The sequence below is a fragment of the Macrobrachium nipponense genome, chromosome 15 (genome assembly GCF_015104395.2).
Source record: "Macrobrachium nipponense isolate FS-2020 chromosome 15, ASM1510439v2, whole genome shotgun sequence".
NCBI lineage: Eukaryota > Metazoa > Arthropoda > Malacostraca > Decapoda > Palaemonidae > Macrobrachium > Macrobrachium nipponense.
The window spans coordinates 79,730,177-79,750,106 of NC_087208.1; the positions used below are offsets into that span (position 1 = coordinate 79,730,177).

The 19,930-nt window shown below is 44.9% G+C and overlaps 1 protein-coding gene across 1 annotated transcript in view; it reads left to right on the forward strand.

Annotated features, from left to right (window-relative positions):
• The window catches only part of LOC135226728 (FK506-binding protein 15-like), a 194,941-nt gene that overhangs the window by 43,018 nt on the left and 131,993 nt on the right, over positions 1–19,930 (forward strand). Inside the window, 2 exon segments of the mRNA XM_064266437.1 lie at positions 12,458–12,553; positions 13,105–13,263. Of these exon segments, the coding sequence (XP_064122507.1) occupies positions 12,458–12,553; positions 13,105–13,263 (255 nt within the window).

The window sequence follows — 19,930 nt, forward strand, 5'->3', positions numbered from 1 at the left end:
TTTTAACTATTCATGGGTTTTAACTATTCACAAGGGTGTCTTGTACACATCCCCCGCGAATACGGGGGTAACACTGTACTTATAAGAAACGCTTTTTAGCATTCCTTCTTGCTTAGATACCAGAATTTCATTTATGGTAGATAATCGATTATTTGCACATAAGGCCAGCTTAATCAAAACACCAGCTGTCTGAGCGTCCACTGGGCTCCCAGTGTTTCAGGTGCCAGTGACTGTTGAGCGCCTAGTTTTCGGATGCCAGTGGCTGCCGAGTGTCCAGTGTTTCGGGCACCAGTGACTGCCGAGCACCCAGTGTTTGGGTTGACAATGGCTACCAAACTCCCAATGTTTTGGGCCCCTAGGCCTGCCTAACACCCAGTGCTCGCCTCTCGTCTATTGACGCTCTCTCTCCACATGCCTTGCAAAGCTGACCTCAGTTCTCTCCTACTAACCCTTATATATCAGTCATTTGCTCCTGCGCCTGGCTCCATCGCTTCCTTCCCATGCCTTTGCCACCATTTTATTTTGATTATCATGATTTATCAATGTAACAGTGAAGTGTTGTGCAGTGGAGGAGGCAGCTACTTGTCCCTCGATTCTCCTAGACAAAGGTCACTGTCCCGCTCCCCTGCACCTGGGAGAAGACATACCGGTGGTCGAAGGGAGGTCGGAGGTTACATATAGGTAGTCGCTACCTCAGTCGAACCTGTCGTCGGTCCCAGGTCCCAGGTAGGAACAGACAGCTGCTGGAAAGGCGTCATTCTGGATGTGTCAGAGGAGGTGACTATCTGGCCCCTCGGAGAGGACATACTGGTAGTCCAGGGAAGTCTGAGTTGGTTCTCCCTGGTAGTTGCCCCCTTGGTTGAACCTGTAGCTTTTCCCAGGTATCGGCAGACAGCCATTGAAAAGGCGTCTTCTTGGATGTGTAGTGAGGAGGTATTTTCCCCCCCTCAGTCTAAACCTGTCGTGAGAGTACAGTGTTCCCCCATATTCGTGGGGATGGGTACCAGACACCCCCGTGATAGAGCAAACCCGCGAATAGTTAGAACTCCCCTCTAAAAATACTTACATCTGCCTATCTTGAAAGTTCAAATACCAAATGCCTACTTGAAGTATCATTGTACATCAAATATACCATTAAATTGGTATTTCTGGGCTCAGCTCGTGTCGCTGCGCGAAATATCCTTTAATCTATTATTTCTAGGGTAAATGTACTAACACATACCAGAGAATAAATAAATAAAGAAAAAGGTCAGTACAACTGACTCGCTCACCCTCCAAGAGGGTTGGGTGTCGGTATGAACACTATGGCGAGTGCTACCACTACCACGAGCCGCTTGCCAATAGAAATCTCCACTACAAAATCCCACAAGAGGGGAGCCGACCCACAGAGTGGGCAGCAACTACTACTACTCCATCCCATGCTGCCGACTGCTGCGCCTCTGGTGGCCATCCTTTTCAGTTAGCGCACACTGTATACACGTGCCCTTTTTTGTTTGCTCTGTGTTTTTGTGCCCTTATTTTTGGATTTACTCATCATGGAGCGTGCAAGCCATCGCAGCAGCTAAGTTTAAGTACTCAATGTTATTGCTATTTGGTTTTTTTTTCCGTCCTTGAGTCAGTATTTGCCGTTTTTTGTTTTTTAGGTATAAATACGAACTCTAGGTCGGAAGCATGGCAGCATGGTTCTGCCTCGTGGCGGGTTCGTTCTTGGTCTTCCATACCCAGAACCTTCCCTTACTTTAGTACGCTCTATTTTTAGTCATCCTATTTGTTTTAGGGTACAGTCTACGCGGTTTATGTCATGCATGCATGTCTTTTTACCTTACGTAGGCTTCTTCTATCCAGACCTAGCCACGGCTCTAGTATCGGCCCCGGCTAGCTTTGAGTGGTAGACTTTCTTTCGGGTTAGTAGTACACTCCTGGATTTTTTCTCCTACTATTTGTTTTTCTTTCTTTCAATGTTTTATTTATTTATATGTCTTTGTTAGTGTAGGCGTCTGGCTTCATCTAGCCTAGGTTATGGCCCATAGGGCCCATGCGCTACCGCTCTTCAGTTCGGTTGCTTCCTTATAGCTTCTCTCTGATCAGCCGGTTGTGTATTCTAGGCCTTATCGTTTCATTGTTTTGTTGTTACCGCCCCGTGGTCACTACGTGATCACGGAGCAGCCAGACGCCTGTCCAGTCATCTTCCCTCCTCCTGCTCTTCCATAGGGCCGGGGGTGGAGGGTTGTCTGCCCACGCTCGCTCCGCATACCGAGCCTGCCTCCCTCTCCCCCCAGGCGGAGGGAGTAGAGGGACGGGACAGACCAGACTGGACTCGACCTCTCCAGCTTCTCGGTCCGGCTGGATGGCTAAGGGGGGGGGACTGGCCTTTCCCCCCTCCGTCGCTTCTCCGTCGCTCCGTTGCTAGCGCGAGTCTGTGTGCCCTCTCGCCCTTTCCCACCTTACTGGGGCTCCTTTTCTACCGGAGCTCCGGCATCCAAGTGGAAAGGTGCTAGTTTCACCCAGCAGGGTGGACTGGGAGGCATACAGTTGGTCTCTACTAACCCCTCCGTCGCGCTGAAGTCGCGACACGCTCCGCCACGCACTGGACTTAGTCCGGTACGTTCGATTTTTATAGGTTTAGAATTAGTTATGTTAAACTAAGTAAGTTTATCTTAAGCTACCTTAAACCATCCCCCCTCCCTTGTCTGCCTCACCGGATCTCTCCGGGGTTATAGCCTATTCAGGCGGAAAGGGAGGGGTTATGCCCAAATTTTTTCCGAGCTCCGGCATGCAGCGGAGTTCTTCTGTCCTTTAGCCTGTAAGTGATAGCCTTTAAGATGCTCATGTGTCTTTTCACTTACAGACCACCAACTGTGAGCATCCGGGATGCGCCGCCACGCTTCAAGACCCCTGTGGACATGAAGTTTGCCGGTCCCATGCTCCATGCGCGACTCCGCACGGGACCTCCAAGTCTGGTATCACGAGACATGCACCATCTGTTATGATCTGGTGAGCCAGCTCTTAGACGGGTAAGTATTTCCAACTCCGTTAGCCAGTCCCCTACTTCGTTTATAGTTCTAAGTTTAAAAAAATTCTAATCTTTCTTAAACTTAAGATAAAAATACAGGGGATTTCGCATCCCCTATAATTTTAAGATAAGCTTTTAACTTTAGTTTTAGTTTTAAGTTTAATCTTAAAAACTAATAAATACCCTCTCTTCCAGGCTCCGGCTGTGAAGGACACCGCACTGGCAACCCTGCGGGCCTGGGTCGGCGGTTTTGGGAAGAACGCCGCCAAGGGTATGCCCTACATTCTCGAGAAGAGGTTGGCGGTCCTGATCTTCCCCGGAGGCAAGTCAACGGGCTACGTCGACCCAGCAGATAGGCGGCCCCGACTATTGCGTTCATTCAACAACAGCTCGCTGCCTCGTTCTTGACGGATCCAGGCCAGGACATCTCCTCGGAAGTCGCGACATTAGATCTTAATATTGAACCCATGGTAGGTGTAGACGACCTGTTGGTCGAGGTGAGTACGTTGGACGCCCAAGGGATGCCCTTGGGTGCCACTGGATCTTCTACCCCTGCAAACTCTCCATCCTTCCAAGGCTTTACAGGTACAGAACTTTATACCTCTCCTGATGCTTCCGTTAGACCTAAGGTCAAAGGACAAGCAGTAAAAACCTTGACTTAAAGCGTCGTCGTCGTCTAAAAAGACGGCGTCGGCGTCATCATCATCTCGTAAGTCTCCGGCTAAAAACCCCGGAGCAGAGAGGTCTAAAGCTTCGGGTCCGGCTCAAAATCCTCTAGGAGTAGATCCTCCAGGGAGAGATCACACACTCCAGCGGAGTCAACCGTTCCACTACCTTTGGTTCCGGTTCAGAGCCACCCGTCCACCTCCGCAGCAGCTCCGGCTGGATCCCATGCTGGCCTGTTGCAACAAGTGGGCGATCTGGTGGGGTCTCTAAAAAACCAGTAGGAACAGATGTTCTCCGGTTGTCTGATAGATCAGTCCCAGGACAAACATTTATCGCCGGACTGAGCAAGCTCCGCTAGCTTCTCCCCCACCCTTCAGCACAGGGGAGCGCAATTGCCTCCGTATGACTCTCTACCTCCGTTCAGTATGAACAATCCTTGGAGAGTGAGCGTCATACGCCCCCTTCCAGGACGGGCTTATTTCTATCCCGGAATGTGGAACTCGGAGGATTGAAGACTTCGAGTTCTACCCGGAAGACCTTCAGCCTCCGTTCATCGGCTACGCCAGGCTCACCGCCTCTGCCATGACTCGAGACGATAAGGTACCGAAAGAGACAGTCCTCTATTCACGAGACCAGGCTCAAAGAGAATGGCTCAGGGTTTGTTTAGAGGGACATTGGGGACCTGTTCGAACACGAAATACAGCCATTTAAGAGTCCTTTCACAAATCTTTACAATGGAAGAGAGATACCCCGCTCCCTTTCTTGACAAAGATTGCTACGGTTACCATTCCAGCAGCCCAGAAGGGGGATTCGTTGCCTCAGCTGAAAGAAGCGGACCCTACGTCTCCTTTACTTCCCTCAGCCGGTGAGCTGTGGGAAGATCTGCCCAACACTTTCTCTGCGGGCAAACTCAAACCAGACTGTGCTATGGAGCAGTTTGGTGAGAAGCTGCCTAGACTTCCAGATAGGCCTCATTCAGCAGAATTTGATGCCAAGTCTAGGTTGGCCAGGTCTATCAATACCATGGCCATGACCGAGGTGGCTACCATTTCCTATGGTTCTGAGCCACTTTTTAAGCTGATCACCAAGTCACTGACTCAAACGGTGCAGTCTGATATGTTCGAGTTCGCCACGGCTAGAACAAACTGTAGGAAACATGTCCTCCAAGAAGCAACGATTCGGCATGAACCGAATAAGTTGCTTGCATCGAAACATCTGGGGAGCAGACCTCTTCCCAGATGCGATGGTGAAGGAGGTCCAGGCAGAGGCTACAAGGCTTAACCAAAGCCTTAAAGATCGTTGGGGTCTTACGGCCAAGAGACGCCCAAGATCAAGTGGTTCAGAGGTAAGGCTTCAGAAAAGAAAACCCAGACGTTTCCAGCCTTACCAAAAGAAACAGCCACACTTTACCCAGCCGGTTCCAGCTGTCCCGTTGGTGCAAGCAGCCCAACCTTCTACCTTCCAAGGCTCAATCGCAGCCTATCTATGTCATTTCCCCCCAGCCTCAACCCTCCACCTCTTACGCTCTCTCCCCAGCCTTCAATCAAGTCTTCGAGGGCCAGGCTTCCCAGAAGTATGACCGCTCGGTAAGGGAAGCAGAGGTAAGCGATCCTTTCGTCAGAGAGGATCGGGAGGGTCCTTTAATAGAGGAAAGCATTTCAGGGGAGGCCGCGGAGGCTACCAACACCAATGAGGACTTTCAGGTAGGAGGGAGGCTGTTTCACTTCCGCCACCGGTGGAATTTCAGCAAGTGGGCGCAAAGCATTGTGTCAAAAGGCTGGTTGGAGTTGGGTAGCGAACCCGCCCCCCATCCAGACCTTTCCGCCAACTTCCATCCAAAGAATTGACGGAGTATGCGGAGGACCTCCTTCAGAAAGGAGCTATAGCGAGAGTCAACAGGTTAAAGTTTCAAGGGCGCTTGTTCAGCGTTCCAAAGAAAGGCTCACAAAAAAGAAGGGTAAATCTTCAGACTTGTCCCGCTTAAACTTAGCCATTCGCTGCGACAAGTTCAAGATGCTCACGATCTCGCAGGTACGGACCTTACTTCCCCGTGGGGCCGTCACCACCTCTATCGATCTTACAGACGCTTACTATCATATCCCTATTGCAAGGCACTTCCGTCCGTATCTGGGCTTCAAGATAGGAGATCAGGCATTCTCCTTCAAGGTAGTTCCTTTCGGGCTCAACGTAGCACCCAGGGTGTTCACGAAGTTGGCGGAAGTGGTAGTTCAACAACTAAGGGGTTATGGTAGTAGCGTATCTCGACGATTGGTTAATCTGGGCTCCAACAGTCGAGGAATGCCACGAAGCAACACTGAAAGTGATTCAGTTCCTGGAATATCTAGGCTTCAAAATAAACAGGACCAAGTCAAGACTCACTCCAGAGTCAAACTTTCAGTGGCTGGGCATTCAATGGAATCTATCCTCCCATACTCTGTCGATTCCATCAGCCAAGAGGAAAGAAATAGCGAAGTCAGTAGCAATTTCTGAGTCACAAACTTGCGTCAAGAAGAACCCAGGAAAGGATCCTGGGTTCACTCCAGTTTGCATCAGTGACAAACATCTTGATGAAAGCCAAACTGAAAGACCTAACCAGAATCTGGCGCTCACGAGCAAATGTCAGGTCCAGGGACAAATTATCCTCAGTCCCTCAGATTCTACGGAATCGACTACGCCCGTGGGCAAAAGTCAAGAACTTATCGATATCAGTGCCCCTTCAGTTTCCTCCTCCGGGGATTACCATCCACACAGACGCTTCGTTAAGCGGTTGGGGAGGATATTCTCAGTTCAAGAAAGTTCAGGGAACTTGGTCACCTCAGTTCCGTCAGTTCCACATAAACGTACTGGAAGCAATGGCAGTGTTCTTGACTCTAAAAAGGTTACGTCCGCCGAAGTACTCCCACATAAAGCTAGTCTTAGACAGCGCAGTGGTAGTCCATTGTATAAACAGGGGAGGCTCCAAAGCACGTCATCTAAATCATGTCATGGTAGCCATCTTCTCCCTGGCGGACAAGTTCAGTTGGCACCTCTCCTCCACCCATATAGCTGGAGTGAGAAACGTCATAGCAGATGCTCTATCCCGATCAGTACCTCTAGAGTCGGAATGGTCACTGGACAGCAGTTCGTTCCAATGGATTCTTCAGAGAGTTCCAGGCCTACAAGTGGATCTCTTCGCATCCCAAGCGAACCACAAACTCCCATGTTATGTGGCCCCCAACCTGGACCCTCTGGCCTATGCCACGGACGCCCTGGCCCTAGACTGGAAACAACTGGGAGAAGATTTATGTCTTCCCTCCAGTGAATCTTCTCATGAAGGTACTGAACAAACTCAGGACATTCAAGGGTCAAGTGGCTCTAGTAGCCCCAGACTGGCCGAAGAGCAATTGGTACCCTCTAATTCTGGAACTGGGTCTTCGTCCTCTTCGAATTCCCAGTCCCAGGCTCTCCCAGTCAGTGCAAACGAAGACTGTGTTCGCTTCCTCAGGAATTCTCAAAACCCTAACTTTATGGATTTCATGAAGTTTGCAGCGAAAAGAGATGCGAATATTGACCCTCAAAATATTCTCTTCTTGGAATCTGATAAAAGGGATTCAAATTTGAGACAGTATGACGCGGCTGTCAAAAAGTTAGCAACCTTCCTGAGAGAATCAGATATTAGAATCATGACAATCAATTCAGCTATATCCTTTTTCAGATCTTTATTTGAAAAAGGCTTAGCAGCTAGCACCATTACGACAAACAAGTCAGCCTTGAAAAAGATTTTTCAATTTGGTTTCAACATAGACTTGACAGACTCCTACTTCTCGTCTATTCCCAAGGCTTGTGCTAGACTTAGACCTTCTGTAAGGCCTACGTCAGTATCATGGTTCTTAAATGATGTTCTAAAGCTGGCTTCAGAAACTGATAATGACACATGTTCATTTATAATGCTCTTAAGAAAAACCCTATTTTTATTAAGCTTGGCCTCAGGAGCTAGAATTTCAGAACTGTCGGCATTATCCAGAGATCCGGATCATATTCAATTTCTCCCCACAGGGGAAGTGCTACTTTCTCCGGAACGTAGTTTATAGCAAAGAATGAAGATCCTTTGATGAGGTGGGAACCATGGAAGGTTGTACCCCTTCCACAAGATATATCTCTTTGCCCAGTATCGACCTTACGAGCCTTTCTGTCCAGGACCTCCTCATCCTCATCGGGTCCTCTCTTTAAGAGAGAAAAAGGTGGTACTTTATCTATTAAAGGCATCAGGCAGCAGATCCTGTACTTTATTAAGCAAGCCAATCCTGACTCTTTCCCAAAAGCACATGATGTCAGGGCAGTAGCCACCTCAATTAACTATTTCCAACATATGAATTTCGATGAGTTGAAAAAATATACTGGATGGAAATCGCCGACAGTATTTAAGCGTGATTACTTAAAGTCCTTGGAAGCTCTGAAATTTTCAGCAGTTGCGGCGGGTAACATAGTTTCCCCCGACTCTGCTTAATCTTTAGTAGAAGATCCAGTCCTCCTTTCTACCTGTCTCACTCAACAGTTACAGTTGGTCTATGCCTGTCAGGTTCATCTACGTTTACCTTGGGCTTTAGCTGCTCTTATGGTGATATGGTGGGTGTCCCTTATTTTTTTGCTAGGGGCACTCACAATCGATTGTATGTATTGATCTCTTTGATGTGATCCCCTTATTTTTATGCTAGGGGATACATCTTATTTACAATGGTTACGGGTTTTGTATATTAAGTCATATACATTCCCTTCATATATTATTATTATTGAAGTTTGTTCTGTTCAAGTTATTGTTATAATTGCTTTTGAGTTTTTGTACATATCTATACACAGATACTGCTTTTAACATATATTCCATGTAAGCCCTGTATATATGTAAAAATTAAGTTAATTTTAAGAAATATTATTACCATTAAGTTTAATTTAAGTAATATTTCTAATTTTGTATCATTGTGTATGTATATTTATTAGCAATTATATTCCTTCTTTTTATGTTATCTTTTATTTGAGACCCCTTTTTGTTTAGTTGAATTTTCTTTACAATCTTGTGCTATTTCTCTGGTACGATTTCGCGCAGCGACACGAGCTGAGCCCAGAAAAGGGATTTTGACGTAAGGAAAAATCTATTTCTGGGCGATTGGCTTCGTGTCGCCAGCGAAATCCCGCCCTACCCATCCCATCGCTCAAGATTGTCTGCTAACTTCAGGATGGCCACCAGAGGCGCAGCAGTCGGCAGCATGGGATGGAGTAGTAGTAGTTGCTGCCCACTCTGTGGGTCAGGCTCCCCTCTTGTGGGGATTTTGTAGTGGGAGATTTCTATTGGCAAGCGGCTCGTGGTAGTGGTCTCACTCGCCATAGTGTTCATACCGACACCCTCTTGGAGGGTGAGCGAGTCAGTTGTACTGACCTTTTTCTTTATTTATTTATTCTCTGGTATGTGTTAGTACATTTACCCTAGAAATAATAGATTAAAGGATATTTCGCTGGCGACACGAGCCAATCGCCCAGAAAATAGATTTTTCCTTACGTCAAAATCCCTTTATTAATATAATTTCAAAGTCATCTGAAGCATTTTACCATTAGAAATATATAAACAGTCAATAACAGAGAGAGAGAGAGAGAGAGAGAGAGAGAGAGAGAGAGAGAGAGAGAGAGAGAGAGAATAACTCCTTACCATCACACAGGAGATCAAGGCAGACCCTTGATGGTGGCTCTGCGAAGGGAGACTACTTCAGGGAAAATCACCTCTAACTCTGAACCCCAACCTAGACTTGTATGCAGACGTGTCAGATCTAGGTTGGGGAACTCTTTTAGGAGACCAAGAAGTGTCTGGGACGTGGTCCACAGATCAGAGACACCTCCATGTAAATAGCAAGGAGATGAAAGCCATTCATCTTGGCCTCCAGTCATTCTCTTCCCAAATCTTTGACAAGATGGTGATTGTTCATTCTGACAACATCACTGCTTTAACTTACATCCGCAAGCAGGGAGGCACTCACTCTTTCTTTCTCTATGAAGCCTCCAGAGAACTCTTACTCTAGGCCGTATGGAACAAGTTCACCCTTCTCACCCACTACATTCAAGGGAAACTAAATGTCTTGGTGGATGAGCTGAGTTACCACAACCAGGTTCTTCCCATGGAATGGACCCTGGACCCTCTGGTATGCAGCGATCTATGGAAACATTGGGCTCCCCATTCATTGACCTGTTCGCGACAGCCAGGATTCATACTCTTCCCCTCTTTTGCTCTCCAGCATTTGACCCTCTGGCATTGCCATGCTCCAGGACAGGTTGGGATTAGACATCTACATGTCTCCTCCGTTTGGCATGGTCAGAGAAGTGTTAAACAGGTTCTCTCATGACTCAAGTGGCTCCTTTCTGGTCAATGAAGGAATGGTCCCCAGATCTGCTATGTCTTCTGGTCGACTTTCCAAGATTGCTCCCTCAAAAACCATCTTTTCTCAAATAACCCCAATTCCACAGGTTCCACCAAGGGTTTTCTGCTCTGGTCCTGACAGGCTTCAGACTGGCCGGGGCCTCGTCAGAGTGAAGGGTTTCTCTAAAGCGGCTGCAGAGGCTATTACTGGATGCAGGTGCCAATCTTCTAGCAACCTCTATCAGTCTAAAGTGTCTTCCAGAGATGTTGCTGTCGAGTCGAAGTAACATCTCTTCTTCAGAGACATCTGTAAGCCAGATCACCGACATCCTGCTCTTCTTGCGGTCATGCAAGAAACTATCATCCTCTACTATTAAGGGGTATAGAACCATGTTAGTCTCTGTTTTCAAGCACAGGAGGTTAGACCTGTACTCCAACAAACACCTCAGTGATCTCTTCAAATCCTTCAACACGACAAGACATGAGAGATCAGAAGATCTCATGAAATCTCGACGTGGTCTCTTAAGAGACTTGACTAGAAAGTCTCTCTTCCTCGTTGCATTAGCCACCAGTAATGAGTCAGTGAATTCCAAGCTATTGACAAGAGAGAAGGTTTTATGCAGGGAGAGGCAGTATACTCCTTGTCTCTTGTGTTCCTTTTTAAGAATGAAGACCCTTCCAAGCCCTGGCTGCATTCCTTCTCCATTAAGAGTCAATTGAACATCCTTGGTCCAGAGGAAGAGGAGAGACTTCTCTGCCTACTAACAGCCCTAAGATTCTATCTTCAGAGGACTGAGAAGATTGGAGGCCTTCTAGTTGTCTGTGGTGCTTCGTTTGGAACCCCCCCCATCTGATGCCCAAAAATGCTATCTGCTATTTTTGGAGAGACACGATTTCCGAGGCACACTCTCGGATCCAGGAGAAAACACTACCTGTAATTAAGGTTTGAGCAGTTGCTACTTCTCTTGCTTTCTGGCACAACATATCCATTTCTTCCATCTCGCAATCAGCGTATTGAAAGTGCAAGTCGGTCCTCACATCTTATTATCTTGAAGAAGTGGAATCGGTTTTCAAAAATTGTAGTATGTTAGGACCTTTTTCCGTGGCTGGCATGGTGTTGTGATTGGAAGCATAGGAGGTTCTCTGTCCCTCCTCTATCTCCTCACCTTAATGCAGGGTGTGTTGAGTCCAAGGTGACCCTGGGGTTATGCTCATGGTAGCTGGAGTACCCACCAGTCCTTTTAGCGGTCTGTGTGTGTTTTTTTCTTTTTTAATGGTGTAGATGACACCATTGTATTATTCTGGTCTACGCTCAGGGCAAGGGCACTTTGCTAGCCATTGGAGTACCTCCTTCGCTGCAAAGTCCCACACTAAAGTAGTAGGCAACCCATGGCTATACCGCCACACCTCAATAGGTTAGATGAGCACAGACCAAAGGTAGTATATACATGTGCAGTGGCGCTCTTACCAGGCAAGGAAACGACAAGCATTGTACCAATGCTGGTAACTTTTCTGCTACCAAAGTCATTACTTTCTTAATATTTTGAGGTAGAACATGTCCATGTATCCCACCTCCTGTCAATATGGATTCAGGCTATGTAATTTCTTGGCAAGTTACTTATATATCAGAGCCCTCCCTCCTCCCCTCACATGGACAAAAACGATTGAGTTCTCAGCCATGTCACTCTGCTCTTTACCCCGAAAGTTGGCGGGATCTAGTCACCTACACTAGGCAGTTGAATAGTTATTGTGAAGTTTGAATTGTTAGGCTGCCCTGGGTAGGAAAACAATATTTAAGTAATAACTTAAGTATATATAAAACTTTATTTTATTATAGAAATGCATATTTGTTTTATATTTTAAATGTTAACTACTCCACATACTCAATATACTGTTGAGTTTTGCAATACCTGCAAAAGACAGTGATTGTTGCCAATCATAAACAAATTTAGATTTGGGAATTATTCCCTAGAATCTAAATTCTTTATGGTTACCACACATTAAGCTTCTTAGAAAAGTGCTTCCTTTGGTTGTAAATAGATATTTGCTTTTTATGTTAGATACTGAACATGAAACGGTGAGGTTCTACCTTGTGTCTCATTGGCTGAATTAGTTTTTTATGTTATGGTCATTCATTGAATTATATTATCATGTTCTCCAAAGATGATTATCCCATTTGATGAAGTGTCTACTTTTCCAGAGTTTTTTCAATATTGCAAGTAAAAAGAAGACTGAATTTAGTGAAAACCATGAAGTGTATACATAGCATATATGAATTATATACCGTGAAGGAATAGTACTGTACTATGTATATCTCTGATGTTCTAGGAATTTAAAGAAAAACTTTGAATCTAATTTTCATTTGTGTATACTATGCATTTTTTTTTGTCTTGAAACAGGTCCAACCAAATAATTATGCTAGCTTCAGTGATGACCAGCAGCAGACTTGGTCCCTTATGATAGACACAGGGCAGTATGCTGACTTTGTTACACAGGTAATATATCAAGGAAAACTTGACTACATATATGTATAGAATTTTTTTTTCATGCAAGAATTCTTGTAGTCTGCCATCAAAGAGTTTTAAGGTTCTAATTATTACAGAGTCGAGTAGTGGCAGTTTATTCCAGTATCTGTTTACTTTTATTTCATATTTACAGTGAACAAGTCTACATTATGCCAATTATAAGTATTTAGTTTTTAGTTTGTATTTTAATAGATATACAAAATGTATTTGCTTAAAGGTTGAAACTGCCTAATTGTCAAAGAAGAGTATTTTCATAATGATTTCATTATAGAGAGATATATATATTCATAGAGAAATGTATATTTATATTTTATCCTGTTTACATATAGTATACAGTATTTAATTTCTCTGTCAAACTTTTTTTATTCTAATATCCTAGTGATAATTGAGGGAAGATTTTTATTGATTTTCAGCAGATTTTATTTGAACTTTCATCCTTATTTTGGAATAACATGATGCTTTGTGATTGAATTCTGTTTGTTTGCTTTAACCAGAAAAATTAAACATGACTTTTTACTAAGGTTGGTGTGTGCCGAGCCCTGTCTGGGCTGACTGGAAATAGTGGCCAGTACATAACACAAGACATTGTTTCTGGTGAAGGTCCAGCATTGAAGGAAGGTGATCATGTGCAAATATCTTACTCTTTGTGGACTATAGCTAATGGAAAAAAGGGTGAACAGGTAAAGATAATATTTAATCAGTTGAATTATAGGGGAGTTACTGCTTCAGTCACCTCTCAGATTAATGGACCTCAAATTAACAGACTGCTGTAGTTATCACCTACATTATTGTAATTAATTTTTTATGCCACCACTTTAGATGTGGTACATTTTTAAATGAGTTTTTAAAGTAAAATATGTACAGGTTAGTATAGGTTATGAAGTTTACTGGCTTGCTGTTGGCAAATATTCAAGTGCAGGCTATTATATAAGGTCTTTGCTATTTATCAGGAAGCCAGAACCAAAAAGCATCATTAAATTGAGGTGCTACTGTACTCACTTATAAATGGATTATACTGTACAAACATGCAAACTGTATGAGAGCTTGTTAAATATCTTAGCTCAGGTATTTTTTTTCTGTACACTGGTGGAGTATGAAAGAGCACTTGTATTCAATGCACTCTGCCTTGGCTTTATGAAACTGAAAAGAATTTGTTTGAACTTTTAGTAATCTTATTTGTTCCAGCAGAAATAGGAACCTTTGCCTTTTATATAGTAGCCTCCTCTTTAAGCTAAAATGGATATTGAACCTACTATGAGATTCAGGGTCTCTGTAACACGGTTTTTTGGACTTTGCTCCTTATCAAAGCATCGGATGTAGCTGAAAGTTGACATATGTATATTTTACAACCACACACAAATTTTGTCAGCATTATCAATAACCTAAACCTGATGGTTTTGATTTTTATAGAGTAAAAATGAACTAGCCGACGCCATGGCCAATGATTACGAGCCAAGAGTCGAAAAACATTCATTACGTAAGCAAGGTAAACAAACACCTCTTGACTAAATGTTGCCCCGCCCATCCACCAGACAGAAATGCCATCGGCTCTGAAACCCAAAGACTTTATGAATGGCGGAACGATACATAGATGTGGATGGGGTATCAGTGCTAGCGTAGTAATACTACTGTAGCAGTAGTGCCGCAACAGTATAGCAGTAATATACATGAATTAAACATTTAGACCAACTGCTGGGATCCTTGAGGATCATTTAGCACTTCTTACAACTACTCGAGAAATTAGTTTTTATAGCCAGAAGTTAAATTTTTGTACATGCAACTTCCCCGGCAGATATATACTTAGCTTATGTCTCTGACGTCCGACAGAAATTCGAATTTCGCGGCACACGCTGCAGGTAGGTCAGGTGATCTACCCCCCTGCCGCTGGGTGGCAGGAATAGGAACCGTTCCCGTTCTAGAACCAGATTTTCTCTGTCGCGGTAGTGTCAACATATGTTGTTGCTACCTCCTGACTTGATTTTCGTTTTTCATCGCCATCGATCTTCTGGGCTGTCTTTTGCAGGGAAGTACTGGGTCTTTGGTTCGGCATCCGGGCAAGAGTACGCTTTTATTAACTTTTTAATGAATTTGGCTTCGAAAATTTCGAAGAATATATGACGTGTAACTACCGAAATTTTCGGTAGACACTCACATAGTTTGCAAGAAAGGGAAATATTAATATTTATTCATTAATATGTGTAATAAGTGTTAGAATTGATTGAGGAAATATACTGACTTCCTACTTTAGGGAGTCAGTAAAGTATGTAACTAGATACGTTTCTTTTAAAAGTTTTTTAGAAACTCGTACTAACGAGCAATTAGAGTATTAACAGTACTAGTAGTGTTGCATCCTCATCACCTTCTTACTTCGCAGAAACTTCAAATTCATAATTGCAATTTGAAGACAAGGATTGTGGCTCAAAATGCGAGCTATTGAAAGGTAAGAAGTGATTACTAGTGTTCCCCATTGCAGTGGAGGGTGCGTCTGATCGGCTCTGTCTCGCTCCCAGGCCTAGACCTCTTTCAAGCTCCCAAGCCCAGGGGAGAAGGAATGTCGAAAGCCGTAAGGGGGTTTCAGAGAATCCCCACCGGTCAGGCGTCCCCTCGGCAGGTTTTCTGTAGAGCGTCCCAGACTGCCAAGGATAGCCATTGAAAAGGCATCCTTAAAAAAAGTGCGTCTCTTCATCTTACATCCGAAAAGACGAAGAAGGTATATGTTTTGATGATCTAGCGCGTTCTCTGAAAACTAAGAGAACACTGAGCAAGAGCCAGCCAGGAACTTAGGAAGCCGCGTTCCAGCAAGCTAGCGTGAGCCACGTTCCAACAGCCAGCAGCGAGCCGCGTTCCTACAACCAAACGCGAGCCGCGTTCTAGCAATGAGCGCGAGCCGCGTTCTAGAAAATTTTTTCTTGGCGCAAGGCTCCTTCAAAGAGACGAAGCGCCAGCCTGGCGCAAATTGCAACAGAAAAACAGACGGCTAGAGCAAGGAGCCTTATAGTACAGTGGCAATCAGAACGATCCTTCCATTGAACGTTTCCGGGCAAGAGGCTCTTTCTAAAAGGGGTCTAGTAGGCGCTCGGAACTATCAGGGCGCACGGGACCTTCCACACAAGCGAACGTTCCAGGAGCGAGTCTCCTTTCTAGCGTGCGGAACATTCCAGGCGCGCGGAACTATCCAGGCGCTAGGCGCAAGGAGCCAGGCGCCAGAATATTCCAAATCTTCTTAAGAGAGAGAGGTCAGTCGCGAGGCTCCTCTTTGAGTAATGCGGACACACTCCTTCATTCATGCTCTTCCCTCGTTATGAAGAGGCAAGCGCTTTGGGAGTTTTTCTTATAAGAATCTCATCGACGTTTGGGTATGATGGCGGATAGGAAATATCTACTTCCTTCCGTAAACCCTACAGACGAACAGGAATTCTGTCTCTTCCGCGATTTATGATGAAATCACGAAGATTTAAAGAGTTCCTGGATTAACTTCCTTCCTTAAGGAGATATATATTAACGAAAAGAACGAAGACAGTAAAAATTTTTCCTTTATCTGCCTCGGCAGGGAAAGAAGGTAGTTGAGTATCTGCTGTATGAGAATACGATACGGCAAATCACACATACCGTAGTTACTTCTTTGTAGAGCAACTCAATTATCAGTATCCTTCCAGGAATTTCCTAGGAAGGACTACGCTTAAAGGGATTGTTAAGACAACACCTACTTAGCTTCTAGATTTATCGAAGGTCTTGTTTCGCTTAAATATGCATTAATAAGAACTTCCTGAAGTTCGATAATTTTATAAGATTCCTTTATTTAATGGAGTAGCTGGCAACTCTGGAAGAGTAAGGCCAGACGGCTAACGGAGACTGCTATCGCGCCTTAGAGACCAACGCAGTAAGATGTAGGTGTCGGTCATGAGTGGTTGGTTACATGTCTCTCTCCTGCGGGATGGAATAACTAACCGTGTCTCTCCCCTACAATCGCGGTTTTAGCCTCGGATTGAGGGGATAGTTAAGCAAACATAAATAAAATATTGTCTGCCTTTTGCTAAGAAGCTTTCAATAAGAAAGATATTACAACCTTTCAATGCTGTTTACCGTAGGTAACATTATTAAAGGATTCTAACGCAGCGGAACTCTATATTATATGATGCTCTCATGCTTACGAAAGCATGGCTTATTAGAGTACATGCTTAGTGAGAAGATGAATGTAGTAGAAGAGAATTCACTTTAAGACTACGGTATGGTCAAGTCTTATGCGCATACCGAGGTTAACTACAGAATTCCTAGTATCCTTACAAAGGTTTCCTAGATTAATGCTGTTTACCACAATGTGACAGTATTATAAAGGAGTCTAATACGGCAGAGCACGAAATAATATAATTCTCTCATCCTTTCGAGAAACGCACACAACCTTTTTAGAATCGGATATTGCTCAAGAGAAGATGGGTGAGTCGGATGGGAAACATTCTCTTAGTGGCAGAAGTTGTTTCCCTGAATGGACTATACTACGTATATAAAAGTTTTTTACCTACTAAGAACGGAAATTAACACGTGAAGGATGTCGGGTACCATAAGGGCACAGATGTTCTGGCACATAACCTTAAAAAGAACTAGAAGGAAGCGCCAGCCTGGCGCAAAGCGTCAGAAGCGCCAGCCTGGCGCAATGCGCCAGAAGTACCATCCAAGATATTTTCTCGTTTTAGAGTCCAGTAGTGGTTGGTTTGGTGTTTGCTTCTCACCTCGGTGGTCGCGGGTTCGATTCTCGGCCATTCCATTGAGGAGTGAGAGATGTGGATTTTTGGTGATAGAAGTTCACTCTCGACGTGGTTCGGAAGTCACGTAAAAACACCATACAAACAAACCAGTAGCCTCTCGGAGGCTCGGTAACGGCAAGATTCGTTCCTGATTTCGTTACCCATTTAATCGGAAAGGGGTCGCTTACAAGGAATGATGAAATTATTTTTTTTAATCACTTAGGCCAATTCCCACGACTCTCTCATATCGCAAAGAGCATCGAGAATCTCTTTTTTCGCCCCTGTTCGCGTTAACAAAAGAGAACCTATTTGGGAACAGACACGGAACGTAACGATCCTTAAAGGTTCGATGCAAGATTTTGCATGTCCGTGAGAACCTTCTCGATCGAAGATAATAACTGTTAACGTATGTCTAACATTTATTGAAAAGAGTTTTGAGAACCTGCGGAAAGTCTTCATAGATCTCTTCGCAAGGTAGAAGACGAACAGGCTTCCTATAGACTGCTTCCTTTCCTCGAACCAAGAGAGGTAGCAATATACGACATCTTTAATTTAAAGAAGGGGAATAAACTTTAGTCTTTTTTCCCCTAGTTATAAATTCTTAACAGATATTAAGATAAATGGGCGTCAAAGGAAGAGAGGATGAATGCCTCATTTTGGCCTTAGAGAGGTTGGATTCACAGAAGTCACGTTCTTCTCACAGCGTGTTTCGTAAGGCTTTTCCAAGAGTATCTGGATATTCTATCAGAATCTATTATAAATAGACCTGAAAAAAAAACCTCTCCACTCTGAGTCTTTCCACGTGCAGACTGACCAGAAGTGGACATGAATGAGAGGATTTTTCAAGGTAATGACATAGTCATGGCTAAGACATAGAATTGCTGCAGATCGTGCTAGATGGAATGAGGAAACTGTCCCCTCTTCCCGATATCCCATCTGTGAACCCACATTTTAGCGAGGTTTTTTCTTCACTTTCAGAGGGAAGAATCACCTATGTATATACTGCTATCAAAGAACGCAGTAAAAGGCTATACTCTGTCTCTACAAGGGGAATTAGAAATAACAGAGGATTAAGATCTTCGAGATCTATACGATACCGCAATACGACAAGAGTAGGATATCAATGTACTTCGAATGGAAGTTTTTTTTTTGTGGCCACAGATTCCGTGTTCCGACAAAATGGAACTGCTCCTCATCAAACTTCTTTGAGGAAGTTTATGAAGGAATTCTTTGTTTCTCTTAGCCCTAAACGACCAAGAAGACAAGTGATTTTTTTTTTGTGCATTGGAATCTCGCATCAGATTCAATGGAGACTCGGCAATGGGTTCTTGCCAGCATAGTATGTCTGGCAAAAGAACTAAATCCCTCTATTCCTGACGCAACGCTTTCAGATAGAAGTTTAGTTGCCCAGGCAGGGGGTACTTACATTTTCATCTACAGAAGAAGAGATGGTTTAAACGTTTGCCTACAGAGTCTTCGGGGTGCGATGAGGGCTCAAAATGCTTCCCAGAAGGTATTCAGAAAAATACAATAAGAGGTAGAAATCAGGGTTCCGCCTAAATTTCAGCTCAGTCTCTCCTTCGACTTCCAGACTCCTTCCCTTCCTTCGGGCAAGGATAGGGAAGATTCTGCAACGAGGAACCTCATCAACATGTAAGAAGAGATCTCGTTAGCAAAAGAAGTGTTCACGAAGGATCCTCCTCGGAGGAAGACTCTTCTCTCTCGTATGTTAGATATCCTGTCGTCTACTGGGTGTAGCTGACTAAATCACCTCCCCTTGCCAGGGGCCAAAAGCTCAAAGGGGAAGAATTTCTTCCACCCTTTTCCAGTCTCCTGATAAACTATGTGGTTGTTTCAGGACTCTCGGACAATGTAGCGCCAGCCAAGCGCCAAATGCCAATACAGGCGAAAAACGCCAGAGGCGGACAGTTCCAAGGAACTCTGTCATGGCCGGATACTGAGAAGGAGTGGGCCTCCAACCTGGGCGCAAATGCGCCAGAGGCGAACAAATCGGACAGAAATAAGAGTGTCCGATGTGGACATCGCCAGACAGCCTAGAGACTCTTCCAAGCTCGAAGCTCCAGCAAGTGTGGAGGAGCCAAGCCAGGCGCGAGGCGCCAGCCAGGTCTAGGCCGCCAGCCAGCTCTAGGAGCCAGCCAGGCTCTAGGAGCCAGCCAGGCTCTAGGAGCCAGCCAGGCTCTAGGAGCCAGCCAGGCTCTAGGAGCCAGCCAGGCTCTAGGAGCCAGCCAGCCTCTGAAGCCAGCCAGCTCTAGAAGCCAGCCAGGCACCATCCAGGTGCCAGGCTCCTTCAAGGCTAGGCTCCAGTCAGGATTGAGGATCCATCCAGGCGCAAGGCTCCTTCCAGTAATGAGAAACCTAAAGCTCTGTCATGTAAGAGGGCTAGTCCCCATTGATATGATACAGGTAACGGCACGATCCGAGAAGGCTCTGTCGTGTAAGCGGGCTAGCCCCCATTGACATGATCCAGAAGGGTTTGTCAGTCATAGGTCCCTACCTCGCTGAAACTCGAGGCATGCAGACTCATAGACAGTAATCATGAAGTCTTCTGCCAAGCTCCAGGCGCAAGGCGCCAGCCAGACGCAAG